Source organism: Argiope bruennichi, chromosome 1 (assembly GCF_947563725.1).
Source record: "Argiope bruennichi chromosome 1, qqArgBrue1.1, whole genome shotgun sequence".
Lineage (NCBI taxonomy): Eukaryota > Metazoa > Arthropoda > Arachnida > Araneae > Araneidae > Argiope > Argiope bruennichi.
The window spans coordinates 131047711-131067042 of record NC_079151.1 but is presented as its reverse complement, the minus strand read 5'-3'; the positions used below and the strand labels follow the sequence as shown (position 1 = coordinate 131067042).

The window sequence follows — 19332 nt, the reverse complement described above, 5'->3', positions numbered from 1 at the left end:
TGTATTCGACAAACATTTATTTGAAAAGTGTCTGCCTGTTTGTGACAAAGATAACTCGGTACTTTTCTGTTAGTTGGGCGCAAATGTCGCCAATTGTGAACCAAACTCGAATTTGGCATAAGAAATTTGACGGAATTCTATATTATTTGGCGATTTTTCGCTTGCGCCCGGCTAACGGATTGTAAACCAAACGGAAATTTGGTGTAAGAAATTTGGTGGAAATCTACATTATTTGGGGATTTTTCGCTTGCATCCGGCTAACTCAATAATGCTTTGAGTTAGACGGATGAAATTTGGTATAAGGGATTTAAATCAAATTTGAAGATTTCTATTACGTGTTGAGCACAATCTTGTCTGAGGAAGTCCTGTCTGGCTATTCGAATATAACTTAACTCGTTAATTATAAAGGAAAAGATTTCAGTTTACAAGATTTAATTATACAAAACTCGGCATATAATTTAAAATCCATAGTGTAGACCGCCTACCAAATTTCGAGCCTAATCCAAAGAAGGTTTTACCATCTGGCGGTTTGTAATTTTAAAATCTTCTAAACTCGATAACTCAAAAGTGCAAGGACTTCATTATATCAAGTTTAGCATGTGATTTCGTGATTACAAGTGTAGTTCTATGTGAAATTTTTGATTCAATCGGCTGAGAAAGTAATGTCTAAAATGCAAATTCAATTTTCGGATATTATAAATCGCATGCTAAGAATTAATACAAAAAATTTGCCAATAATTACACGGTAGATTCTGCAAAAAAAAAAATTCATTCCAAAGGTTAATATTTCATAACTATTGCGCATGGTGGTCAGTGGGATAACACCTTTATTAGGGAATATGGGAGAAAGTTCTAGGGTGACCACCCACACTGGTTTGTTTATTCTTCTTCATTGTTTAGCGAATTCTAAGTGAGGGAAAATAAAAAAAAAAATTCTAAAAATAATTTCAGATGGGTTGTGCAACACTTCATCCTAATGAACGAGCATCCTGTGCTCCATCATTTCTTTTAAACCTTTAAACAGCGCTTCCTTTTATTTCTTAGCAATCGAACACTGAATTAATAAGAATTTTAAATTTAGGTTTGAATAAACATTTATTATTATTTCGCATAATAATTTGTCGATTCACACAAAATCATGATTTTTATTGGCTTAATTCAACTTAACTTAAACATAAATTTTTCTCTTTGCCTTAGTCAATGGCATTTCATCTATTGCATTTACAGAAATATTTATAATCTTAATAAAAACGAAAATCATTGTGGTTATGTATGTATATATGCCCTACATCTCCCCCTAAACAATAGATGTCGACTGTCACCAAATTTAATGCACTTATTATTTAAGACAAAAGAAAGAATACTGTCAGCTTTTCAAAAGACACAAATTAATAAAAGTTGAATTTATTCGATATCAACCCAATTTTGCCGTTTTTCACAATAAATTTGGAGCAAATTATTCCGCAAGAAAAATAATTTTGTGCCTTTCTAAAATTCGAAATTTTATCTTCTCAATGATTTTAAGAAAGAATGCCATAATCTCGCACCAAATGCAGATTTCGTACTAGCAGATTTAAATATGACTTTTCACTGACTACTTTGCAATATTCGGTAAGTAAAATCGTTAAGTGTAAAGTGAAAGCAGTTTTTTTTTATTCAACATGTTTATTTATTTTTAAAATTGGCAGTTTTTTAAAAAAGTCGTAAACTCTTTGACTAGTAATTCCGTACATTGAATAGGAAAATATCGTATATATGACTTTGCGCTAAATTTTTTTTTAATTAAGAGAATAAAAATACTATTTCTTAGAAACTTTATAAGTATAAATGTAAATATTAATCCAATTTGATCTAAAATTCGCATATTTTAGTAAAATAAAGAACAAATTATTAATGTAACGAATATTATTAACGAATTTAAAATCAAATTCCAATATCCTTCACACCCAAAACAATTTTTATGAATATCATCAGAGCAAATTGAGTAACCAATCTCATCATCATTCTTTGCAATTTTCTAAAGTTTGATCTCTCCAGCATTAAGAGTACGAACTACTACGACATTATTTGCACCGGCTCAAGATTCTAAAGAATGAAATTGGTTCATCACTTTTGACTTTTTGCCTCAATACTTTCGCAATCAATTCAGATCAATAGATTCGGTTTCCCTCACACTGTAGATTCATTTTTCTATTAATATGGTTTCCTCTTAGTTAATTTTTGCTCCTTGGGTTCTTTTTGTTGTTGTTTGTTTGATTATTTGTTTCACTATATGGGCAGAGTGCATTTAAGAAATAACGTCAACCAATTCAAACTGACTATATTTGGCAATTTATTGAAATTTTTTTATTTGACTGATTTCAGAAAAATTCAACTTTTTATGCTCGCAGAATAGCCTGGTTAGCTTCAAAACATTCTCAGCAAGGTCTTACTCTTTTGGAATCAATAAAAAAATCTTACGTCCCATACAAAGAGAATTGCAGAAATTTGTCTTTTATAACGTAGATCCAGGAATTTCTACAGATCTCTACTTCTTTTCTGATTTTTTGGTCTCCCTATAAAACCGTTTCAACAGCTACTTTCAATCGAGTCTAGTACTAAGATCACTTTTAAATACGCCTTTTAAAATTTCGAAGTATCTATAAAACTTATGAAATATCCATTAGACAAAGGAATTTTTGTGTGGAGTGAAACGGTGCATTTGATGCACGGAATTACCCCATATGGAAGTTATTCAACCAACGTTTCATTTCGATAGCATAAATTGACTAAAAACTATTTATTTTAATGAAACAAACTTCTAATAAACAGATATTTCGTTCCAAAATTTATAAAAATCTACAAATTAGGTCGCAATTCCATACATCAAATTTTAGCCGTTTAGTTTTACGCGATTTTAGTTATCGTGCCCACAGATAGACAGATAGAATGAATGAATGACAGAGAGGCATAATTTTAAAAAGTTTTTTGAACTCAAGAATTGTTTTGACAATTAAAATACTTCATTCATATTTCATATACGAGAAAGTAAGAAAGCGTATATGTTAAAAAAAATTATAGGCAGTGCAATTCTTGAAGTACAAAACTTCCAATATTTCCCCCAAATTGGTAGCAATTTTACTTTCTCGTGTCTGAAGTATGGAGGAAGTATTACAACCATCTAAACATTCGAACCCGAGATTTTGACGTATCACCACGTTTTACACTTCCCTGATTTCAAAAAACACATTTTTGACATTATGTCTGCCTGTTTGGCCCAAAAATAACTCAAAAACGCTTGGAGATAGACGGGTGAAATTTGGTATTTAGCTTTACACCAAATTATAGATTTATTCCTATCCATTCAGAGGAAGTCTGTTTGTTCAACTATCTGCATATAATTTAACATGATAATTACGAAACAAAGTAAATACATAAATAAAATTTGCAACAATGATCAGTATCTCGTTGTTCGCCAATATCATGCAAGGCATTCGTGGAGGTCCAAAATTTTATGCGATATGAAGAGGATAACACCTTTATTACAGAGTATGTGAGAAAGCGTGGGAAGACTACTCCCAGTGTTTTTTGTTATTATTGGATATGAATTCATATATCACATGAGGAATTGATGCTCTATGAACCAGCCTTGAGAATAACGTCATTCCTCATCTAACTATAATGAAATTAAATCTGGCAATTCAAAATTGCAACCATGTAAATAAATAAACGAAAGTTACGAAATTCAAAATAGTTATTTATTTCTCGCGCATAGTAGAAAACATATTCTCTAATATAATTAGCTCAATCATTATTTTTTTATCGAAATTCTTTAAGTATATTATTAGATAAAATTTCATCGGTCATTTTGATTTCATCTTTTTAATATGGAATTTACAGATTATATTCAAATTTTATGCACTCCGGGTCAAGGTATTGAGATATCCTCAGTTAAAGTGGAATGGAGCCACGACTATGACAGACAATCACTTCCGTTTATAAATGACAAAATTGAAAATGAATGGAATAAAAAATGCATTCTTTGTCCCTCTATATGGAATGGTTCGAAATTTCGATTACATCAAATCCAGCTTCTTGAAAGAAATGACTGTCGGATGCCTCAAATTAAATTATTGTTGGGATTAACATCTTATAAAGATTTTATTGGGACAAACTGTGCCTCAGAATCGGAAATATTGATTAATTTAGGATTGCAAAATCATGGTAATTCTCAGGCCTATGCATCTGATCCTCTGGGTGTTGGTGCCTTGATTGTAACCAATGATAACAATATTATTTTTATTAGAAGAAGTGGACAGTGTGCTGAATTCCCATTTATGGTCGATCGTCCAGGAGGCCATCCGGAACCAGATGTATATAATTATGTCTATAATTTATTTCGTAATTTTATTAAATCAAGAATTATTTTTATAAATAGTTCCTAGCATTTTTTATGAGATGTAAATGATACAATGATAGATTTATGTACAAAATCTGTCACTTTAGTACTTACTTAGTGCGCTCCTTCTAAAAAAATTGTCTAGAGTGAGCTAGTATTCGTAAAGTTCTTAAAGGACCCCATATTTTAAATAACATAGGCTCTAATTCTAACTCTAATATTGTATAATAAGATAAATGATTTAGAGAGTTAATGAATGTATACTCATAATATAGAAAAATTAATGAAGGACTGGTTTTATCTAAACCATTTACATTTAAAATATCCTTCTGTTAGCTAGGGCTTAAACTTCAAATAAAGTATCAGAAAAAGACATTTTTTTCTTTCGTTGTCTAGGGGTAGTACAATATAATGAAATCATCCTATATAACTCATGAAATAATATTAAGATAAATGATGTCCCAATCATCATTAAGAATTAATGTGAACACTGTTATTTTAGTATCAATATTCATTCTTAAAATCTGATGATATGAGTTATCATTAAGATTTAGGAATTTTTTGTCTAAGGCCTTGCTAATAGAATGACATTAATTTTATATGAAAAAATATGAATTCTGGCTAATATTAATACACATCATGTACTTTTTCCCAGACTCTTTTTTATTATTTATTTATTTCATTTTCTTCTATTTTTCACAACTTTTGTTTTAATTATTTTTATAATATGCTATTGCTTTTTGCATTTCCTTAGAGATTATAGTCTGCTAACAGATCAATGAAAATAATTGTTATCTTAGCATATTGCATTCAGTAATTATTCAAGCTTGTATTACAAAAGCTATGCTACACAATATCAAATTTCAATCAATAAAATCCTAATGTATTTAACTTTTTGAAATACACAGTCCTGTAAAGTGTCAGAGGGGATATTTTTTGCCAAGGAATCATTTATTTGTTGAGAATAGTATTTACCATTATTTTTTACTCATTTGGGAATAGCATTCAGTTGCATGTGGGAAAGAGTATTGTGATTTTGGATACTTTTATATTGAAATTTGATTTTAAAATAGTTTGCTGACTTTCTGCTTAGAGTATTTGCTGTATTTTTAAATGATTGTATTATGTTTTTAAATTTTAAGAGGACTATGAGTTTTTATATAGCTTTCTGGCAGCTGGACAAGCTATTATCAATTGGATCTATACAATTACTCTGAATTATTTTCTTCTGCCTATTGTTAGGGGGTCATTTTCTCTTAAGACTCACTTCTATCAATCTGGTCATTGTGAGTTGAAAAAGAAAGAGGGTTGCATATCATTGGTAGATCAAAACAGCTGACATTGTCCATTTGAAAATAAATGCTGCCCATAATAGTATTTTCTATTGTGTAAGAATTAATATATCAAAGATAAAATGTATGTTTAAATGTTCATCTTATTGCTACTAGATAGCTCTTATTGTTTCCCAATCTTAAATTTTTTCTTTGAGAATATCTACTTGGGTCTGTTAGGTCATTATGAGCACCACAGGGATTTTTTTTTTCCCCCTCTCTTTATTGTGTACTCTGAAGAACCAAAAGCCTTATTTATTTATTTATTTTTTATTTGAACAAACATAAATTTGTAAGATTAGTTATCTATTTTTTGACATAATAAAATTGCTCACTTCCATAGAGATAATGGCCAGATGGAAATATATATTTTGTTTTTCTCCAATAATGCAATGGTTCTTAATTTTCTTAAACATTTTTCTTAAGTTATCACTGAATAGCTACAATTAGTCTATTATGCTAATAAAAATTTATTTCAATGTCTATCTGCAATAAGAAACAATATTTGAAATGGAAAAAGAAAAATATTATAGGTCATAGAAAATTGTGTTTTCTATTGTTTCTTTTTTTTTCTGGTGCTTATTTATTTTTAGTTTGTTATATCTTCTTTTGTGTTATAAGAAATTTAATTATAAGATATGTAAATTTTGTATTAGCTTGCTTTCATAAGTTCTAAGGAAAATTAAAATATCTGAAAAATACTATAATTTGAAATTATATTTGTTAAATTTCTACTTCAGTCCCACTTCTATTTATAAATTAAATTCCATTGACAAACAAATATGCCCCTTAAAGTTCTTATTTTTAAAAAATTATTATTTTTGCATTATTAATTGCAGATTTGCTGGAGGTTTTCATTACTTGTTAGAAAATTATTACATTTACTCAAGCATCTTTGTTATATTTATGTTTTAAATCTTTATTCTAATGTTATCTTCATTACATTTCTTTTATAGATTCTCTTGTAAAATTATTTTTAGTATAATTAAAATTTGTTGCATTTGTTCTAATAATATTTTGAAATAATAATTTATAATTATTTGAATAACAGTTTCTTATAATTCTAATTTCACTAAATACTTTGAGATTGATCTAATGATTAATATAATATTTCTTAAAAGTTCTAGAAAGAAGGGAAAATATTTTTTTGCTATTATTTAAAATTGAAAAGATTTTTTTAAAGTCACATTTTAAATTTATGTTACTGTTTTTATATATTGTATTTGTATTTAAATAAAACTGGTTGTATTTAAGTGAAAATGGTTTTCATTTAGTACTTAAAAAGATTTTATTTGATTTTGTTGATACTTCTATCTTTATGATTATAACTGAAAATTTATTGGCTTGCAACACATATATATTTTGTAGAAATTTATGTTGCATAAAGACATCATAAAAAAGTATGTAGCATTTAGAGGTTTATTTGTACAGTAAGCATCTCTTAAAAGAGATAAGATAGTGTGTATCAAGAAATTTATTTACTTGTAACTTGATATTGTAATTTATACTGATTATCACAAAAAATTTAACAATACTTTAAGTATATTAGAGGGAAATGTATTGCTGTGAAGATAGAAGTTAGAAAAAGAGAGCAGGAAAAGCATACCCACAGGTTTTTATCAATTCATATGGGTATTCTTTGTATTTAAAAAGTAAAATTAAAGAATTGCAAAAAGAATCAAATGATAACAATGTGTTGAGCAACAGTAGTGAATATGCAATAGACAATTAAAGTTATTGATATTAGATTTTCAAAGATACTGTAAAAAATTATTTATTTTAAAGCTATGGATAAATTAAATTTATAACATGTAAATTGCATTTTGCTGTTTTAGTATTGTTATATGTCATTCTGCTGTTTTTATATTATTATATAATATTCTGCTGTTGCTTTATATATGTGTGTATGTGTGAATCATATTCTGTTCATTTGAAAATTTATAGAATGCTCACTTTTAATAGGATGTCATTGCTAAAGCTGGGGAAGATTTTCAGAATATGGACCCATCTTTGATTCTTGAAGAAATATTTGATTCCATTCTAAAAGAAGTTACTGAAGAAGTGAATATTCCCATACAAAATCTTTCTTCACCTGTCCTTTTGGGTGTTAGTTATAATCCTTTAACAATGAGAACCCCATCTTTGGAGTTTTATCTTAAGTATGTACTTATTTCAATTTATATATGTTTTGCTATTTTTTTACTTTACATAAATATTGCTTTAACTAACGAGGAAAGTAAAATCTGTGCAGGTTTAATTAATATTAAAATCTAATATTTTATTTAAATTAAACTGCTAACTGTTGTTTAGTTTTGCATTTTCTGAAGATCCATGTCTGGAATTTCATTTTATTCCAAAGAATTTGTTAAACGTGACTATCAGAATTAAAATCTTATTCTTTACTTCAGATTATTCAGACAAATATCAGAGAAGTATTTCATTTTCATGTGACTTACTTAATTTACAAACCCATATCCATCTGCAAACACAAAAATATTTTAAATGGAAGGTGTTGGTTTGATTAATGAAATGTTAAAACCTGTAAATATTTTTCAAATGAGTGTAATGATTTTGATGTGCTGTATTCTTTAGTATATGTTGAAAAATATATATATACACTTATTCTTAACCTTCAAAGTATTGAATAAATTAATATGAAATTTATTCAATGAAAATTAAGATAATAATAAATTATTATCTAGTTAATTAATATCTTTTAAAGATCTGAATTTATCAGCCAATAAAAAAAAATGTCACAATATTAACAGCCAATAACATTTACATCTCATATTGCATATTTCTTGATTCATGTGCTTCTTTTTTTACATTTTTCCAATAAATATTTTTAAATAAAATTAAGTTAAGAAATTATTTAAAAGGGATACCTACAGCATTAAATTTTATATGTGTTTGCTTTTGTTTTCTTGGAATGCAAATTTTGAGTTCCACATTTATAATGATTTCCTTTTTCTACTTTCTCTTATACGTAATATAGAGCAAGTATTGTAACCATCAAAAAATTCAAACTCGAGATTTTGATGAATCTCCTCATTTTAGGCCTACTTCAGTTTGAAAAATGTATTTTTGGAAAACATTCATGCGTCTGTCTGTGACAAAGATAACTCAAAAACACTTTGTACTAGATCAGTAAAATTAGGTACACAGTCTTTATACCAAATTTGCAGATAAGAAGTCTGTCTGTCTGTCTAACAGTTCAAATTTAAGTTAACACACTAACTACAAAAGGGAAAGAGCTAGATTAATAAAATTCAATGGATAGACTTAACATCTATAGTGTAGATACTTTTAAAGTTTGTGCCAAATCTAACAAGAGGCTGATTGTGTCCATGTCTGTGCTTTCAAGAATATCTAAATGCTATAATTCAGAACCATGGTGACTTAAATATATCAAATCTGGTATAGCATTTTGCGATTACATGTGTAGTTTTGTGTCAATTTTTTTTTTTTTTTAGTCGGTTGGGAAAAAATGCATCTAAAATGCAAATATGATTTTCAGATACTATTAACCTCATGCCAGGGATTAATATCCATAAATCTTGTCAAGGGTCACATGATAGATTTGGTGAAAATGCTTAATTCATACCAAATATTAATATTTTGTAATTATTGTACACCAGTGCCATGCAAAGCATTCTCTGGGATAACACCTTTATTTGATAATATATGAGAAAATTCTGAGAAAATCACTCCCACTGGTTAATCTTTATTTTTCTAATGAATTATTTGTTATGAATATAGTACTTTATTTTACTGTTTACATTCATATTTCAGTTATGAATCCTTTATAGCTGTAAATTATCTGATGAAGAGTATTATCCAAAGAGTATATCTTATATTTTCAAGGAAACAAAATTGTTTGCATATTCAGAGCGCTTTGCTTAAAACATATTTCGTGTTTGTTTGTCAAATTGTATTTTTATACATATTTAATTTTATTTCAGATGTGATTTCAGTACCAATGAAATTAAAGAATTATACACAAGACTAATTAAAGTTGATATTGAAGAATCTACTGAATTAATCATTATACCTGTTGAAGAAGTTTTAGATAATGATTTGGAGAAGCTCAAATATTATGATCAATTGACATTTGGAGCTAAAGCAGTACTTTTCTTCTTTAAAGTTTTTTCTTCAAAATAGGGTACGTAAATTTTCTGCTTAATTTTATATTTTATCATTTAATTATTGATTGAATTTTCCAAAACACTTTTTATTATTGATTGTCAAAATAAAACACCTCTTTTAACTTTTTTATAAAATTATATTTGATATTTTTTGTACACTGACTTATGTGATTGTACTTTTCTATTATCTAATGGAAATTTGGGCAATTTGCATTGCATTTGTCTCTAAAGTTGCCTTTATTGAGGAATTTTTACAAAAAAAAAAAAAAAAAAAAAAAAGTAAAATAATATTTTTATTTTAAAAGAAAAAAAAAATTTCCTCTTTCATCACATATAATCACACTTTACTGTTTTCATTTTTTCCAAGACTGACTATGGAAAATTATTCATTAATCTATTTTAAAAGGACTAAACATATAATTATGTGGTTGGATATATTTTGTAATTCTATCATGGAAATATTGATTAAGTAAGTAAGTAATTGAAGTAAAAATTATTATCTTTTCTAGAAGTAATGATTGAAGTAAAAATTATTCTGGGGCATATTTTAATGTAATTATTATAATAAAATCAGCATTCAAATAATTTTTGTCTCACAGCTGAGAAGCTATTTATTTTTAATACATTTACTGTATGTGATAAGAATGCTCGAATATGAAAATTTGCTTGCTTTCAAACTTAGTTTCTTAAATGAGATTTGTTTATATTTTTAAGACTGTGTATGAAATTAGATATTTTACAACATTTATTTTTCCCTCTTCTTGGTATATTGTATTTCTTTCATGTTGTATTATCTGCCATATTGAATATTTAAAATTTTTAAGATATCTTAATTTACAGTAAAACAGCTTGTTTATAGATTTAAACAATTTTAAAAGGATTATATTTGTTTTTGATAAAAATGTCGAAAAATAGCAAATTTAAATTTTTGTATCACTTGGAAAAATTAATTAATAAATTGTAATATATTGTCACAAATAGATTATAAAAAAAATGTTTTGTCAAATATCTAGTTATATTTTCATTGTGTATAATACAGTATACATTAATTTTTTTATGATAAAAAATGTTTTTTACACAATATATTTAATTTCCATGTCCATACAATAATTGAATTCATTCCTGAAATAAATATTATAGGTGAAAAGATAATTAATCTTAGAAATATTCTTAATGGAAGGCAAATGCAAGTTGCTTCGTATCAATCCTTAACACTATAATCACAATTTTTTAATCACTGTTGAAAACAATCTGAAATTCTTATTTCCCATAACTACCTCCTGGACAATTTTCAAAATTAATTGTATATTTTCCATTTATTTTATATTTTTTACTAATTAATGAAAAGATTTCCAGTACTGACTTTTGTAATAAAACACATTTTCATCATTCAGAGTGCATAAATTTTCAAAATCAAATTGTAGAAATATTAATATTTTTTCATATTTCGGTTTTATTCTTTTAACATCTTCTTATTAACTTTCATTACTTTATTAACATTTCTATTTATTAACCTGAAAAAAAAATGTATCTTCATATTTTGTATTTATTACAGGTTGGATAGTTTTAAGATGCAATGATACATTTATGGGAATAGACAAAAATGTTACTATGTATTTAAATTGTTTTTTTGTCTCAATTGAATAATTACATTAAATTTGTTTGCTGCATTTGTATGAAAACTATAATAAAATTTCATTCTTCTTGCATGCTTTTTCTCCTTTATAATATATTTTAATTGTAGAATGGTAATCTCTTTAAATTTATTCATTTGTTGATAGATGGCATAAAATTTGTTTCTGCCTTATGAAACTTTGAAGACAAAAAACACTCTAGTTTTATTTAGTGTTTTAAATAGTTAAATAATTATTTACATATTTTTAGACAATAGTGATAAATTCAAATTTGTAATGTGTTTTTTTTGGGGGGGGCAATAGTGCTTAGTAACTACCATGTAATAGTATAGTATGGTATTCATAGTATTTTATTTCCTTATTTTAACATAATATTCAAATCATAATAATCATCATTGATTTTCTAACTTTATAATTGCTTTGTCAATAATAGTTTTTTAAATACTCTGGCATTTTTCAATTTTTGTTTTATTATTTGATTGTAGTCAAAAAAAGTAAATATGTTCTTAGCACTTCAACCAAAAATTGTATGGCTGTTGTATTATAGAAATCCCCAAGACCAAATGTTCGCATATTCTTTTATTAGTTCTATATTTCTAAACCTTTTTTTATCCCAGCATTTAATAATCAAACCATAACATATTTTAAACATTATGGAACAAACAAAAAATATTAAAATTTGTATGCTTTACTGATTTGTGCTGTTTTTTTATGTAAGCATCTCATTAGCAAGTGATGCTTTTTTTTTTTTTTTTTTTTTTTTACAAAATTAGCTAAGATTATATGTTGGAAAGTGATAATAAATTGCAAACTTAAAATTTGGAAAAAGTATGAAAAGTCTTTTCATATGAATCTCCAGGGGGATTAACATCTCTTACTTGATATTTCACTTATAATAAATGAACCATATAAGTAAGCTGGTTCTTGCTTCCCTTATTAGTATAATAATTATGTAGGATTGTGTTACTTCCATTTGATGAGGAAACATAATTTCTTTTGAAAGGATTAAGGTATAACCAGTTATAAGATTTCATTCTCACTTTCCATGTAACTGTTGCAAGGATTATTCTAGAATAAAATCCCTGATATATAGTCAGAATGAAGGATAGTCTGGATGAAGTATCCCCTTTTATATCTTTAATTGCTACTAAGATTTTCTTAAATACAGACTGAACCAAAACTATATATCCACTTTGAGTAATTGTTACTATTATATAAATAATTAATAATGTACATCATGGCTAAAGTACTTTTTACAATTTTAGAAATTATATATCAAGAATTATTTTAAAAAGAAGTATTTAAATTGCAGTTACTTATCTAATGCTTACAAAATTGGTCAATAGATTTGTACAAGGTATTAAATATGCCAATGGGCATTTGATTCATTTCCTTTCAGTAGATGCTCTAAACTGATTGATTGTAGTTGGCTATAGGCTATTCACATTTTACATCATGTACCTACATAAAAAAGAAATAATTAAAATGGGATTTGATAAGTGATGATGAGAATAGTTTAATATTACTTCTTTACCAGTCTGTATACCAGAATAATTCCTCACAAAGGTCAGATTAGGTTCTGTAGAAAACAATTGCAAGATTTAATGGCCTCTTTTCCTTCTTAAATTTCAGAACCTCCTATTTTTTATTGATTTCAATTTAGAGTCTGTGTAAACAATTTTTGTCAGATGTTAAAACAAACTTAAATAACAAAACTTTTGATTCTAGGTTATCTTCAGGAGAGTTGGTTTCAATACTTTTTGCTTGGAAAGAATTTTAAAATAATTTTGAGCAAAACACTAAAACAATTATAAAACGTTTTTTAGCATAATCCAAATTCTGAACTGAATGTAACATAACTAAAAACTGGATTATAATATGATCAAACTTTGTCAAAATGTTGGATCTCATTATAGGTGAATTTAATGATATGAAAAATAATCCTAAGTATATTGTTATAAGATTTAAATTATACTTTTTTTATTTTAAATAAGTTTAAGTATACAAGCTGTATATAAATTAATAAAAAGTACTAGTTTAGATTATCTATATAAAGTAATTTCTCAGATTTTAATGGGCATTAGTAATTATTTAAGTTATTCAAAATATGTATTCATGTTTTGTAACACTTCATGTATTTTTCAATGTGGTGTTATTTTTATCGTAAGTTTTGTAGGATTTAAAATATTTCTCTGTTTAATCACTGTAATCCTTTAAATATACATTTGTTGTTTTTTATGTTTTTATTATTATTTTTTCTTTTAATTTCACTCAATAATTCAAAATTTCCATTGATTATTGCTTGTATTTTTGTATTATTTTAATTCAAAATTAGTTTGGAATCTAAATATTTAAAATAATCAGAGTTAATGCTGTTCTTTATTCTGACGAATTAGCTCAAATTTTATTTATAATATAAAAGAAATGTAATTGATAAGTGAAAATCAAATGTTGGACTATGCTCAAATGTTCAAGTGATGCTAGTTTGTAGAATAATGATTGACAGGAAACAATTTGTATTTTTTAATCTTGAGGCAATGTTGAAACAAAAGTCTTTTGTTTGAAATAATCACAATAGCTGGGCATTCATTTAATTGTAAAAACAGTTTCCAACTTCACAAAAAATTGCAATTATGGAAAATTTTGAAATAATTCCCCAAAAAAAGTTTTTTAACCACCCTTAAAATTTTAGATATTAGAAGTGTAACACTTCCATGACATTTGTATGCAGATAATCTTGATAAATCATCTGTCTGTTTTTGTAGCTTGTTAACTCTCCCAAATTTCAAGTTAAAGATATTGTAGTTGAATATCCATCATTTAATTGTCATTATTATTTTTGTTCATTCTCTCTTAGCTTCCTAGACTTGATAAGTGAGAAACACCACCCAAATATTTTTAACTTTTTAATGTTTTTTGCATTTGTTCATGTTGAATAATGATGTCTTTCATCTCCTTTTTCATGAATTCTAAAGTTACTTATGACTTCAATATTTTCAAATTGTATTCTACTTCCTTCTTATTTGAATTGAACATATGTGTGGTGGGTGCAGTTTGACCTAGATGGTGCTTGCACCAGGAAACCAAAACCAATAATGCAACTAATATATATCTATTTAAAAATTTTAATTATTTTTTACTGGTTTTTCAATAATTTTTCTTAAAAAATTAGTTTGGGATTTAATTTTATTGCACAGTTATTTTAATCTTAGTAAATTCCAAATATGTATATACTGAAAACTTTTACTTTACTCTTTATTTACTGACAGTACTTAAAGGTACCATTTAAATCTGGCTTATATCTTCGTAATATGACAATTTTTGCTGATGGTATTCTAAAGAACACGGAGAATGTAACCCAAATAGTAAGAAGTTGATATAAGCTAAAAGTAGGAATTAAAAATATTTAATTAATTTAATTAAAATATTTCTATTAATTAAAATGTTTTTCTTTGGTTCCCTGGGATTATTCTGCAAGAAAACTTAACTACTAGTGCAAAAATGAAGTTGAAAAATTGATGGCAACATAATTAGTAAATAAAGGGTTAAATCCATTGAATGTTAGCAAAATAAAAAAATAACTGGTTTTGAGGCTTTCTTAGTTATATAAATATATAAAAACTTTCAATTTATCAGTAGAGATGTAGCCAATTTAATAAAGTATTTCCTTTGAGCATCCATGTGTACAAGTTTTATTAAAATTAAAATTATTTTCTTAGTTAATAAGTAATTCCAGATTTATGCTTTCTTTAGTAGTTAGTCTGAGCATTCAATAATTTGTACTTACTTTCAATAAGAATTAGATTAATTTTCATTTCTAAATTTAATGTATTCAACCATTTATTTGTGCACATTTATCTAAACTGTATGCTGATTGCCATACTTAATTTATCATATTTTCAGCACTTTTAATTGGTTCCTATTAACAGCAGATAATCATTAACAGCAGTTATAATAAGATAATAAATAGTATCAGATTAAAATATTAAATCTAACATTTTTCTGTGATACATTCAAACCCATATTTTGGGCTTAAAGTTCTTTTTAGGTAGTATCAATCGATATACAGAAATATATATTTCAAATTTTTCATTATTTTGCTACTAAAAACAATTATACATAATCAAAGTTTTTTTTTTTTTAGCATTAAAGAAAACTTAGAAAATTAAACAAACGCGGGGTTTAAATGATGCGCAATTTGTAAATTTATTTTCATTATCCTAATATATATATATATGTACTCACATGTAAACAAGAAACAAATCTTTTATCTATTTTGATTAAATTAGTCTTTAATTTCTTTTAAACATTATATTTTGTTGGCACTATTTCAGAATAATGTTCACTTGTACTCAGAAATCGAAAAATTTCTTAGATAATTAAGAAATGTATCTTAAGTTTTAGAATGTTTCTTTTATTTATTTCCTATATAATTTTTCAAGTAATTCATTTTTATTATCACCTTCGTTTTATTGTCCATCATGATGAAAACAGAATCAAATATGGATTGATTGCTGTGATAGACATCCACAATTAAGTTTTCATTTGTGAATAAAAATTGTCAAAAGTTTTGTTCAATATATTGACACTATTTTATTCAATAACCTGAAACTATTTCTTTAAAAGAAAATTCAAGGTTCTTGGAGAAAATTATATATATATATTCGAGTATATTAGAAATCCGTCTACATTTTCTTTAAAAACAATTACATTTATCCTCCTACTCCCCTCCCCCTACCCTCTTGAAAATGAATCATTGCCCTGTGCATATGATCAACACATTTAAACGCTTTATTGCTTACTGCACATGTTTCTGTTTTTAAATAAGGATTGGTAGGGGACAGATCACCTTCAAACAGGTGGATCTTAGTAATTACTTCCTTCGTCCAATTTTTGTAATCGTATTTATCATTTTTTTAAAAATTTTTGTTCAAAATTTCTTGTTTAATTTTGTTTAAACAAAGAATACATAAGAAAACTGTGTTGGGAAAAAAGCATCTAAAACCAAATTCGATTTTCGTTTACTATTATCGGCATGCCAGTGATTAATCGCCAAAACCCTCGCCAAGGATCCCACGATGGATGCAGTAGCAATGCTAAATTCATGCCAAATGTTAACATTTCATAACTATTGTACGCCAGTGCCATGGAAGGTATTCACTGGTATAATACCTTTATTAAAGAATGTGTGAGAAAGTTTTGAGGAGACCATTCCCGCTGGTTTCACAAGTAATACTCATTACAAAACCTTTTCATGTCTGAAAATAAACTTGCTGAAGAAATGAGATGATTAATTCAAATATATCAACATAATTTTGCTGGAAGCTGGATAGCCCTTGCAATTTTATTTTTGAGATCATACGTCATCACTTAGTAAGAAACACTATCTCAGTTTTCGAAATTCCGTAAGAAAACGCTTGCTTTTTTCCGAAACTAATGCTAATATTTCTGACATCTGTTTCATGTCTGGCAAAAACATGAAATCTCAACATGCGGTAATATTCAGTAAACAGGTAATATTATTTATAAGCAGAAACATGTATTCTAAAAGATACATGGACAATTGTCTAAACTAATGTATTGAAATTTTTTTTAAAGGAAAAGATCATTTTTCCAAAATGATCTTTTCCACCTACGTATGGTACATTAGACATTTGCAGAGAAACTCTTCTATGCAAGAATTCCAGTTGCGCTTTTTCAGGATTATGTCTTTTCGAACTCTGGTCCAACCCTTCTCGGCAGATGTCTCTGAACTAACTTTTTTTGCTAAACTCATCGAAAGAATGCAGAGCGCCCTGTCGTGGAGTGAAATTACCACATCGCTCGGCCATCACATAAATGAATGGGGTGGAGGAGAGAGAATTGAAAAGAAAGGTCAAAAACAAAAACAAAAAAAAAGAGCAAATAATGAAAAAAAAGTTGGAATTGCATTGATCTCATATTGCAATTGCATCAGTCCAAGGTTTCATGTAAACAACTGAAGTGGAAGTGGCTTCTGGCCCTTCATGAGATCCTATTTTTGCTATGTCGTAATGATCATGTGGCTTTATCTTGACCACTTTGTAAGGTCTTAAGAACTTGGGTCTTAGTTTCAGATCTCTTCTTAACTTTCTTTTAATTGCTACCAAGTCTTTTATTTTGTAGAGTGGAATAATTCAACGACATTTATTATATTGGCGTCAGCTCTCCTCTTCGACTTTGAAGATTTTCGCTGTGCCCCCCCCCCCCCCCACGAATAGTTCTTTTCTTTTGCATCATGGCATGCAGGAATTTTTCATCAAGAATTTCCTTGATTCTTAAGTCTGTTTCGCATCTTCACTTCTGTCATCAACTCAGAGGTAGTGAATCTAGTGGATCAGCTGATAGTTCTGTTAATGATTCGTTGGACATCTGGTATGAATTTGAATCATTTGGTGAGATCGTCTATTGACAATTTTGCAAGCATTGTAATAAAGATCCTGTATGTCCTTTCTATTTGGCCGTTTACTCTCGGTACTCCTGTTGTAATTTTTATGAGTTGAATTCCTTCGCCCTTGCAGTAGTGCTCAATGTCTTTAGAAGTGAAGGCAGAACTTTAGTAGGAAATAATTCTCGAAGGATTTCCGAAGAACAGCTTGTTGGATCTTGAGTTTTTGCTCTGCCTTTGCTGCTGATGTTGCTTTGACTGGGTAGAACCAAACGAGTTTGATGAAGGCATCCACTACTGCAAATATGTGTTGCTTAATACCTCTTGCTTGTAGATGGTAGGGGACCAATGAAATCAATATGGTATGTGCTGAAAGAAATGCTGTCCTTAGGAAATGGATTCAAAAGACCTTCTCTTTAGCCTCGTTTTTTATTGCAGAGGAGGCATTCAACTTAGTTCGTTTCTTCTTTGCATTCGGGGTATGAAATTCTCTTTTCAGAAAATCTGTAGTCTTCTGTACAACAAATATCCTTTGTTGTAGATCCCACGAATAATTTCTAGCTCAGTCGTTCCCGGTACAACAATTAGTTCACGACCATCTTCCTGTAAGTACAAGGCATCTTCTAATATAATCTTCTCTTAGTCATTTCTCAACCGGAATTTTCAGAAATAGAAGACGCTCGTCCACTTCTTGTGCAGTTGTGATTTCAGCCGTAATTTCGTTTTCTGAGTGGGTGATCGTTCACACTTCACTCCTGCTCAATACATCTGCATGCTTCATTTGTTGACCTGCTCTGTGGACTACTTCACACTCGAGCTCTTCAAGCAGTTATGCCCATGTGGCCATCTTAGGTGCCAGGTCTTTTCCTTTCCACCGTTGTTTGGAAGCCAGCACAGTTAGTGACTATCTTGAATTTTGTCCCCAAGATATAACTTCAAAATTTCTTCAATGCTTCTATAATCACTAGCAATTCAAGCACATAATAGGGTTTTTTTTTATGATGATGATGATGTCTTTCTACGCATGTAGTATATTAGATGTAACTGTCCATCATCTGAGTGTAATAACAAAACTACTTCGAAAGCATGATTATTATTATGCAATTCAAAAGGTTTTTCTTGCTGGAAAACTTAGAGTACAGGACTCTGGCCTGAAAGTTCTTTTAGCCTTTTAAATGCCCATTTCTGTAATGGTCTAAATTCTACACCACTACGAAGCATATCACTTAGTGGTTTTGCATTTTTAGAATATCCTGTTTCAAATTTCCTGAAATATCCTGCGAAGACCTAGGAAGTTTTGCATTTGTTTGATATTCTTAGGTTCAAGGAAATTTTGAACAGCAATAGTTTTATTTGGTAAGGGGCAAATTGTACCCTCTTTAACATAGCAAAGAAATTCAATTTTTCGTTTTAGGAATTTGCATTTTTTAAAATTAAC

General features: G+C 27.9%; 2 protein-coding genes across 2 annotated transcripts in view; both read left to right on the top strand.

The window, feature by feature from the left end:
• The first annotated feature begins 4094 nt into the window (after positions 1–4094).
• Positions 4095–18116, top strand: LOC129975112 (uridine diphosphate glucose pyrophosphatase NUDT22-like). The gene is made up of 5 exons (XM_056088052.1): positions 4095–4352; positions 7672–7868; positions 9672–9834; positions 17790–17901; positions 18028–18116. Exons 1-5 carry the CDS (start codon positions 4095–4097, stop codon positions 18114–18116), a joined length of 819 nt encoding a protein of 272 aa, XP_055944027.1.
• Positions 9750–19332, top strand: part of LOC129977151 (zinc finger CW-type PWWP domain protein 1-like) — a 49933-nt gene continuing 40350 nt past the window's right edge. Inside the window, exon 1 of the mRNA XM_056090539.1 lies at positions 9750–9871. The gene's annotated coding sequence lies outside the window, so the exon portion shown is untranslated. The remainder of the gene's footprint in view (positions 9872–19332) is intronic.

Coding starts and splice junctions, on each gene's coding strand:
- LOC129975112 (XM_056088052.1), top strand. CDS start 4,095: ATGCCTCAAATTAAATTATTGTTGGGATTAACATCTTATAAAGATTTT. Junction 7,869..9,671: donor TCTTTGGAGTTTTATCTTAA/GTATGTACTTAT, acceptor ATTTTATTTCAG/ATGTGATTTCAGTACCAATG. Junction 17,902..18,027: donor GTATGAATTTGAATCATTTG/GTGAGATCGTCT, acceptor TCGCCCTTGCAG/TAGTGCTCAATGTCTTTAGA.